The sequence below is a fragment of the Haliotis cracherodii genome, unplaced genomic scaffold (genome assembly GCF_022045235.1).
Source record: "Haliotis cracherodii isolate W230 unplaced genomic scaffold, xgHalCrac1.p SCAF_2, whole genome shotgun sequence".
Classification (NCBI taxonomy): Eukaryota; Metazoa; Mollusca; class Gastropoda; order Lepetellida; family Haliotidae; genus Haliotis; species Haliotis cracherodii.
In genome coordinates, this window is record NW_027266275.1 from 59,611,081 (window position 1) to 59,622,155 (window position 11,075).

Below are 11,075 nucleotides of genomic sequence, written 5' to 3' on the forward strand. Positions count from 1 at the left end.
CATTTGGAAATGTACTCCACATGTCTACATATTTTTGAAAGCTATACTAAGGCCTTTGTTGCTGATCAAACAACTTTCGAGCAAAGTCATATGACGCTCCTTGAAACCTTCGTTGAAAGAGAATACTCGATTGTACTTCAAATGTTGCGAAATGTGCAAAACCAAAGGCTATAGCCGCTGGCATATTTTTCGAAATTGGGGAAAGTTGAATATAAAACGTCAACTCCAGGGGACAATTAGTCTCGATTGTCTGCCAAAACAAACTGCATTTGGCGTAAAAGCCGTAAAAGTGTTTGTTTCTTGCCTTCTCCTATAAACATTCGAGTCTTGACCAGACAATTCAGTGACGGTGGCAAAGACAATCCAGTGTCTCGATAGCGAGTTTACTGATTTTGTTGAAACTAAAAATGATATGTTAATTCTGAGTTACGTTTGATGCGTACCGGTGTAGTGAAGTCATCCATATTGTCTCTGTTGTAGCTCAGATGATGTTGCTTTTACATCCAGTTCAGTGGAATTGAATTGGCGAAGTGATCGTTATCGAACGATGTCAGGCAGATCATTGATCAAGCTTAGATAAAAATCTTGACCAAATTCGCAGGTTTTGTTTTTGCCAATCCGAATTTATATTTCAATTCATATTTTGGATTCATATTCAGGATGTGCACAAATGGTGGCGAGCATTCCACATATTGTTTTCTCAGTCATCGTCAGGTATTTGCGTTCACATTTGACAAATTGTCCTGATCCTTTTAATGTAGATACGGTCACCACGTTTAATGACAAATGCCCTATGGGTCAAAGAAAGAATTTGTCGTATGGATAGAAGTCTAAAAAGTTGACATGTGACTGACATTTTCTGAGATTGCAAAAATCCAGCAAATCCTTTAAGCTTTTGGAATCCACATCCATTTTTTCTCAAATACTTTCTGAGAATATACTCTCATGCAATATCATGGCAATATGACCAAACGCATTTATATCAGTTATGTACATGATATCTGTACAATTGGTTTATATGTCATTGTATCCTTCCTCGTCGACAATCTGAAAATACACTCTCAAAGCTCGTTTGAATTTTCCCCTGATTTACCAGAGGGCAATGCGTTAGAAGGTCATTAGTAGTCAAAGGTTTTTGATGACATGATAAAAGCCTTGTGCATGATCCATCACCATTCTGATTAACGTCAGTAAAACAATATGAAACAAAGTTTAAAATCGATCAAATTAATTAAAAGACTGGACCAATCCACGTGGAGTAGCTTTTATAGTGCCTCTGTGAAATATCTCCTAAAACATTTCAAATTAGGAGAACAAAGCTGTATCCTACAAGAACACAATTAACAAATTTCGATTACTTGTTTAAATACTCTTTCTCAATGCTCTGACATGGCTTTGATGCCTAAACAATAATCAGTTCAAACATGTACCTTGTACTTTACATTTTAAATCACATTCATTACATGTGTACGTCATGTCTCAACGGTTAAAGTTTGTAAAGTTTAAAGACTTCAATTAGTTTGTTTCTTTAGTTACTTTGTTGACATGTACTTTACATTTGGGCGTTTGAAGGGATCTTAGAAAGCACTTAATACAACCAAACTATTGCTTTTTTTCTATTTAGTGTATTACTCTATATATATTTACATTTAAATTTTCCTATTTAGCGTAGGGACAGACTAGTGGTTAAATATTTCGCTCATTCCACTTAAAAAAATGTGTGAAGACAGGTCTATACTGGTGTCCCCTGGCGTGATATTGCTGAAATATTGCTAAAAACGTCGTTACGCATAGCCCAGTCATTCATCCAGTAAGTATATATATTGAGGGTATGTGTTAGTGAGTAGGTTTACAAAATGATTATGACGAGTCTTCTGACTAATTGTCAATTATTTCTAAAAGGCACCAATTAACTGAACCATGTTCATGTTTGGTTTCTCGTATTTTATGTTAATTCCCCTTGAAAGATACCTCGGTTAACACAGTTAAGGAGAGATGCTCTTAGCGTTGCCTGTCAGTTGAAAGGCTGGTCGCTAGATATATGTATCCTGCACTTGCCATTACCATTATTGTGGCTATATAAATATTGAAATGGGACGATAAAAAGTGTATTACGGATATTGAAAGCAAGGATCACTCATGCTTTAACACAATGTCTTACGTTTCCTTAAGGGCAACATAAGTGTACGTGAGGGGCGAAATTGTTCAATTTAAATCAAAAGCATTTACGCTTCTGTTAAGATATTGATTCAGTACGAGATCGTGACGTGAACTTTCACACACATATCGTGATGGATGGTAGCACGTACCACTGGGATCAAATATAACAAAGGCAACATTATACATAGATACACGTACGTGTGTATCTGACATTTCATTTGGGAACAATCACACAAGAGTCGTGTTTTGAGTAAAGAAATAAATTATAATTTCAAATATAATCAATCATCTGTTATACATTTAAGGGCTTGATTTTCTGTATGGTATAAAGAAACTAGAAAGCTCTAATACATAACCTAGTTCAAGTTCAAGCGACCCTTTGTGAGTCTACTCAGTCGAGTAGGTGTTAAAGCTATTTAAACTCTGATGATAAGAGGTACAACAATAACACATTGCTAAATGCGACCCCTGATAAGCTATATTGAGGTCGTGTTAAAAGCAAGTATTCACTAGAGCCGGTTTAGAATCACGCCATCAAATTGTAATCAGAGAGTACTTATCGCTCAAGAAAAAAGAGAAAAATATGGTAAGCAGGGAGGGAGGTGCAATTTTGTGTAAAAAGGAGATTAAATCAAGTCACGAGTACCAACAGAGCCTTAAACTGTATTTGAAAAGATTTCAACCAGCATTACATCAGTGGAAGATTGAATATTAAAAAGAAACAGTATATTGTGTATTTCACAATTGGCCGCACACGCCCTGAGAGGCTGTGTCCGCTTTGTGAAACTGGGCCCGGTATCACAAAAGCGATCAAAGGGTTACTACCTAAGTCTGTGTTTATGTATGTTAAGTGTGCTAATAGTACCGCCGGGGCATCTTTGTGAAACCGGACCCAGCATCATTTCGTTGTACACAGCACTGCCTCTAAATGATCGGCTGGAATTACACCAATAATTAGGCATGGGCAGTGGTCCTATCGCCTCATGACATTTGGGACACTGAGCTAATAAAAGGAAATGAATAGAGAAGCCGTCAGAAATATAACATGATTTTTATCATGACAACTCTGCTTTCTCTTTTTCAGGTGGTGAAGATGATGATGGTCGTTGTGGTTATCTTTGCCGTTTGTTGGCTTCCTACGCATCTGTACTTCATCATTGGAAACATACGTACCGATGTTGCCTATTTCAGCTACATTCAACAGATTTACCTCCTCATCTACTGGCTGGCGATGAGCAATTCAATGTACAACCCAATCATATACTGTTGGATGAACGCTCGGTATGGTTATCCTGCATTGATTTCTTTCGTTTCATGTTTGTATCCTTGGTAAAATATTGCAAAACTGAATTATTTTCTATATTTTAACATTTGTAAAGTTGTCAAACTGACGGAGACAAGCCTTACATACTAAAATAAATTTTGTGTTTGTAAATATGGATCTTAGTCAACAGTCCCACCCTTAAAATAATTGTCTTGTCCATCTAAATATGTTTTTTCAACTTTCAACCTTAATTTGCTTTAATCCAAATAAAGATAATGTATGTCTTACAAATCTACAGTTTGCAAGAATACAAATTTGCTGTTTACTATCAAGCACATGGATTGAAAAGGATTGTTAGTTGAGATAAATAATATGTCCACAATAATTTCTGACTATTTTTTAAATACCAACAAATATGTCTTCTGGTTTGTTTGTTATTTATAGGACTTAAAGTATTTACTATTCTCCATATCTCGTATATCCGTGTTCAGATTTAATCAGATATATCTTCTACGTGAATCCATGGTGAGAAAGCAAATTTACAAATAACTTAAGGTCGTCATTCAGCTTTCAGACATGTGCAGACAAATTATGGAGCACTCGTGCCCCATATGTCGTTAATTATGTCACCATGTAATTACAGTACTGTAGTTATTGACCATGCACACAGATAATTATGATCAAGTACAAGACATATTCTGTTTTTCAATGCCATCTCATAACAAAAGTAACTCGTTACAGCTCAGTTGTCTACGTTAAAAATCTATACAACTATTTATACAACTATGCTTTATTTACACATAGCCAATATGCACCTTTCAATATCTCACTATATTACCGAAATATGAGGGTATAGACATAAGTACGAACAAATATTGAGGGTAACGGAACCTGTGTGTTTTCTATGACGTAAATATTGTATGAAGTATTAACTTCGATTACCAGTGGTTTCCATCGACTAAGCTAATTAAAATACTGTTTGTTTTTTACTGGTAGTTTGGAGCATAAAATATGTTTCTGTTTGGATACGTAAGCTAAATCCGGTGCCAGTTTGATGTGTTGGAATTTGATCTACATGTACTGTTGTGATATAAAGATTGCCTGATCACTGTCATTGAAACAATAATTACATTCCTCAGCTATATGTCTCGTCTACATATTTGAGAAGCGGTCTACTTGAATCGATTTGAGAAGAGAACTGGTAACATGAGGCTGACTGAATCCTTGCATAAGTATCTTTTGTACCATTAGTTCCAGTTTTTCTTACTGTTTAAAAGTGGTCTGATTGTATTTGATATAGTTCTTGCAAATTGTAGACGATATTGCTAGTTGATGCAACTAAATCTTCGAGAAAATGTCATCTTAAAGTTTAAAGATACTCCATGACGTTTGAAGTCAAGGGGTTTATTTGCACACCCCACATGTTATATTTACACGAAAGTACTGTAGGTGGATAAGCCGGTACTTCTGATTAATATCTGAGACTCTGAAGGACGTAAATACATTTTTTCAAAATTTTCAATCACAATCCAGTGTTTTTTCCTCGTGGTTATTCATAGTCTAGTGCTAGTCGATATTATTCCATCATTTTACTTTTAAGAAACCATATCGGAATCGGTGGATTCTTTACCAAAATACCGTTAAGTCCCTGAATAAACAATAGCGTCTCGTATTAATCACCGAAATGAAATATTGGTTTTATAGTGTGCTTCGTGACACTCACGTGTACATCTCATCAACATCTGATACATCAAACTGTGTTTTAAGTGCAAACCGTGCAATGAGTCTCTTTAGCTGTAGTGCTTGCAACTCTGAGTGGACGTAATGTCTGTTTCGTTGACGAGAAATAAATGAGATGCATTAACAAGAAAAGGGTTAGTGAAAATTACTAACTCAAGTTCATTTCATCCAAAATCTGCTTTACAGATTCGTACGTAGGGTTCACAATAAGCCAACCATGTCGTAGTGGAGGAAGCCATGACACTGAAGTATTAATATCAAACGGTTGCTTATTTGATAAAAGCTTTGTTGTACTCTGTAGCACAACAAGTAATTCACAGAGGTATTCCGCATAATGTGGCCAACAATGAACATTATGAGACAATGGTTACACCATTAAATGTACAACGCGCAGAAACAAGATCACGCAGTACACGATTCGGATTAGGCTTATGTCAGGAATCCTAAAATTTGTGAAAGCACGGATTCCTAAGTAATTGATTCTGAACTTAAGTACCGAAAGCTCAATATATGATGATGATGATTGGTTAATCAGTCTAGATTACATGCCATGTATGTCTTGTTCCAATCTGCCGTTGTGTCACGGATATCAATGAAACACTTCGAGTAAGAAATCTAGGACTATAATTACGTAAATCTATGTATATTTAGACATGAATGTATGTAAATATATCTGTGATTTTTAAATGACATATTTGCAGCAATTATTAAGCCTTGTAAAGAAGTGATATATAAGCATTTACATGTAAATACAGATAAATATTTCTTACAATGTCACTTTCTTTGTTTGGCTGGTATGTTTCTGTCAATTTGACATGGAATAAACTAATGTGTCTGGTTCAGATGCGGTTATATAACACGTAAAATGTAATTTAAAATAATCTAAATTCCCCCCAAAGGCTATGATGACAGACTAAAACATAATTTTAAACATATCATCTTTACAGTAACTATTTTAAGGTAGATTAACGTGACGCAGGATGAGTAGATGGACCAAATGCATGCGCCTAGACTAAAATTGTTTTTAAGACTATGACTATGCTTTTCCGTTACTATTTCAGATTCAGACAGGGATTCCTGCACGCATTTCACTGGTGTCCCTTTCGCCCATGTAGGAAACTACGGAGGATTGGTTCTGTAACCCTTGCTTAGGTTCAGACGTATTGGTTGATAATGTGACAGAGGACACCAGATATGTTGGACTTTGCAAGAGAGTTATTATGTTTTCTCGTTAACATTTCAGATTCAGACAAGGATTTCTGCGCTTTTTTCGCTGGTGTCCATTTCGTCCGTGCAAGAAGACGCGAAGAATGGTTAGCCATGAACGAGCCTTCTACTCGACCCGTACGAGTATGACTGCATCGGAAAAATATACTTACGACAGAAATGGCTCTTTGATGCACACGACCATGGACAGTCTTGATGACACAACGTCGACACCAAGCGTGTACAGGATGCATCCCATTGTTTCAAAGAGGACGCGGGATGATTCCGTTTGAAGGACATTGGTGTTATATTGTTCAACTACAACCAAGCTCAATCACCACAGAGAGACCATATATTTGCACAGATAGTCGATCAAGGTGTGCCCATGTGCACCATATGAAGGATGCACTTCGTTGCAATACAAAGCTGGGAAGAATCGCCAGAACCTGCAATATAAAATGGCTTATATGGACAAGTCTGTGATTATGATCAACGCGAAGGCAATGCAGTGCGTCAATTGACAATAAAAGTGAAATGAGTGTTCATATTGACTGGTCTTTGTTTGGAGACAAAATAAACACCTGGTGCCAGTTGGAGTCAAATGAAATATGAAGACAACTTACATCAAACGAATGTGCTGTTGATGAGAGTGTTCCTCAAGGCGAGGATTCTTGGTTTTAATGCCAAAATATCGGTAAAAGGATTGTTTATCATTGTTTAGTCATAGGTGCAGATTATGCACGTCAAGATTTCATAGACAAGGCAAAATGATTACATCTTTTGCAATGTCTTACCAACGTACAAATTAGAACGATTACTTTTTCCATGTTAAGATATGAATACCATCACAACTATTAGTATGAAAGTTCTTCATGAGTCCTTACAAAAAAAATAAATATAAAAAATGCATGTATTCGACAACACCAATTTAATTTACATAGCAATTTACTTTGTTCCTTCGTGTACCTTTAATTTCTCTTAGTTGATTTAGTTTGCGTGTATATATCAGTCTTTTCGTGTTACCCCCGTTCAATGTAGCTACATAGTAAGTTTTTATGCAGTTGTTTGACATAGGTGATATTGATAACGCCGAGGTGAGACACGAGTGATGGTGCTGTAGAAAGATGAAATACGAACTTGATGATGATTATAGTTAAACCTAAAACTGAAATGGGCAACAGCAAGCATGTACCTATATTGAGAAGATATGTTTGCATTGTGGTGTAGTGTCTCCGAAACTAACAAATCATTTACTACATCATAACTAGCCAGCCTCACCTGTGAATGTTTTCAACAGTGTGCATACAAACGAAGGATGGTACTGCTGACCTAAGAAATGGTCACCACGAAGCTTGAAGAGCAGGTTCCCTTTAAGTTAGACGGTGGCAGTGACTTTCGGAATCCGACAGACAAATGTACTTATCTGTCGATTACTAAGCATCTGACTTGTCCGACGTCGCATTAAGACAGGCGGAAATCTGTCAGCAAGGTATTATTGGAACCTATACTTTCATTAGTTTTAGAGAGTTGTTTTGCAATAGTCTGATGCCTGTCTAGCGGTCTTCTCAGTGCACGGTTTCTGGTGGTCTATTCTAATTTTGTATCTAAATTCTTACCAATTATTGACAGACGTATATGATGTCCTGGTGCAAACAGCATCCCAAACTTCTACGATGTGCGCCGGTAGTTTCAATAAAGACTTGACTCGCGATATCCATTTTTATTTTAGTCATATGTTCAGGAAACCAATAATACTGGAATATGGATTACCATTGTGCGTAGTTAAAGAATATCAGAGGACGTAATCATTAATATGTTCATCGTTCCATAGCAACATCTAGGGAAATATTTCATCGAAATATTTTGGTGAAACATGTTCGGTTTTTGAGTTCTTTTGATCTCTGCAACAGAACAGCTATTAATCATTATTGTGTAATAAGGACTACACTTCCTGATTATCCATTATCTTTTGTCGCATGGACAATAACATACGTACTCTTGTCACAATCAAAGTCACATGTGTGTTGTAATGATTGTAACCAGGCCTAATCGTAATGTTTTATTATGCATATTACATGTTGGCTTTTGTATAACCTAAGGAATTTTTCAATGTACATGTCCACTATGTTTTACGAATTGTCACGAAGTGAAATGTATTACATGTATGTGCGTGACATCGATATTTATTTGTTTTATGATCGAAACGTTTTACTGTATTGTAACATCTATATTTCCATTTGCAACGTAAATATTAATTTGCAGATATATTTTTGGGATCAGTTATTTTAGTGAATCGATTGACGATGAAACATTACTTGACTGAATAATATAGAAATGATCAAATAATCACTGGGATTAACAAGCACGCCTGTCTTTATATCAGCGTATTATTCTATTACTATTCAAAGATTACGCTAGTAGATTCAATTTGATTAACTGCATTTAAGATAAACATTTGTTCGTTATTGTTGTCCACAAAGAACGTCAAACATGTTCATGAAGAAGTGGCATCAGCATGTAACAGGGATAGATTGCGAAATTGTTTATGAATTAATGATTATAAGTCTCGGTAATGCCCGTCATAATAATTAGGATATAACACATGCTGACGCGCACATATTGATATGACACGGTCTTACATTGCATTATACATGCACTTCATTGTACGTGACATCACAAGCAGTTACAATGACATCACACACATATATAAATTGAAAACAACTCCAGAGATTAATAATAGTCTGGAATATCTGCAGATATTCATAAGGCGTAGAAGTGAGGGAAATTGTGATGGATCACTGAAAATCAGTGCTGACAACATGTTTTGCAAAACAGTGCAAAGAGACCACATTTACTTGGAATACCACACGAACTGACAATGTTGAACAGACATTGTCCGTCTACATGTTATGGATACAAATAATATAAACGCTCACAATATGCAGCACAGGCCAAAATAGTTACAATGTATAAATATATTGTTCTTATGAACAACGGTACCATTCAGCCATACACAGAAATATATATACGTATATTTTCTACTCCCCGTTTACCAGTGATACTTTTATCTTTTCATGATTCACAAAACTGACTCACATATATCACGTGTATGACATATCTGATTATCCTATTAAAAATTGAGTCAAATAGAATAACACCCACTGTATGGATGCAGTGATAACGCAATCGCATGATCAAGTTATGCATACATTAAGATATTCCCGTCATCTTGTTCAATTCAGAAGTAAAATAACCCCCAATAATGTTGTAGTATATAATTATTGATGTGCACAAAAAGAGCTTCCAATTACCCTCACTAACATCACACACCTACGTATATGCTATCATACGACTTTGCAAAAGCTGTTAATCGAAGAGGGGGAATGCATACTTTAGAAATTTAATACATTCATGTTTTCAGATTCGATTGAACGGGGCAAATAATTAATAATAACAGCAAACCTCGCGCACAGTCAAAATCAATATCACATCCGTCAGATCCGTATTTTTAAGTTTCTTTAATAATCTCTCTCCTACTCCTTATTTTTAAAGCTTCACCAACTAAAACCAGATGAGAAAGATTGAATGAAGAGAAATAACTTTCCATTTAGATATTGGAGATAAAATGCATATATTTTAACATTGAGGCATCACTGCGATTTGCTTGAAAAGAAAATTGCTTTTTCTGTTTATTTTTATCTTGAATTAAGTGTTCTACTGAACGTTTTATTGTTTGTATACATTGTAATACATATGTTTTTCAAAAGTGGATTACAGTATGTACGATGGTATTGGAAATAACACTTTCCCCCTTTGGTTGGTGCATAGGGATAACGTGTTCTCTTGTGTTCACGTTTGAAACATTCATCAGGATATTTATCATCCGAATATTTACTGTTAAACCAGCTTACTGATATGTTGTTAATTCCGTGTATACGTTGCTACTGGTAAGCTTAGATTGTTGTTATTTGCCCTAAACCATCATGTCAATACGTCCTGAATAGTACGTCACAAGCCAAGTGTAGCTAAAGTATTTATCGAGACATCGTTATTGTTTGACCTGTATAAAACTTCCTTCCATGGAATATGTTGTCTGTCCTATGTTCTATTAGCATGCTCCAGATTTGACCTACATGTACATAACATAACCAAGGGAGCTGTTCTTAAAGGATATAGAACATAGTACATTTAATGAGATATGATATATGTTTCTGAACATGGTCAGGGTCAAACATTTCTCGTACAACGATTGGAGTGTATCCATTACATTAGTTGCATGTGCCATGAGGCCCCTTTAACCGTTAACGCGAAAACACATGAGCCTTCTCGGACTTCAATGAGTGTGTTTCTTCAACCAGAGAGATCAATGCGAATATTGGGCAGAAATACGAGCTTAATGGCCCATTTCCTTTTGTGATATATTTTTTTCCGTTTTGACTTTGATGTTGTAGCCATTGGGACTTGGATGTCCATTGCCATTTCGACATTGATTTCTCTGTTTTGACTATGCTCGACATACGAAACAGTTCTCAAACGGTATACTGTAGAAATGTGTGTAGAATACATGCCCAAGAAAACGTCCTATACTTCAAACATTCGTCTCCACTCACATCTTGCAGTAATCTAATACCCCCACCCCACATCATGTCATGAGTTAAAATCCAAACAGAAATCGCGGGCATTCCTCATCATGCCGCTAGTCCCA

General features: G+C 35.9%; 1 protein-coding gene across 1 annotated transcript in view; it reads left to right on the top strand.

Annotated features, from left to right (window-relative positions):
* LOC139469332 (tachykinin-like peptides receptor 99D) overlaps positions 1-7,991 on the top strand; it is a 44,225-nt gene extending 36,234 nt beyond the window's left edge. Inside the window, exons 5-6 of the mRNA XM_071251471.1 lie at positions 3,245-3,441; positions 6,408-7,991. Coding sequence (XP_071107572.1) covers positions 3,245-3,441; positions 6,408-6,663 — 453 coding nt within the window. The 3' untranslated portion in view covers positions 6,664-7,991. The remainder of the gene's footprint in view (positions 1-3,244; positions 3,442-6,407) is intronic.
* Positions 7,992-11,075: the final 3,084 nt, after the last annotated feature.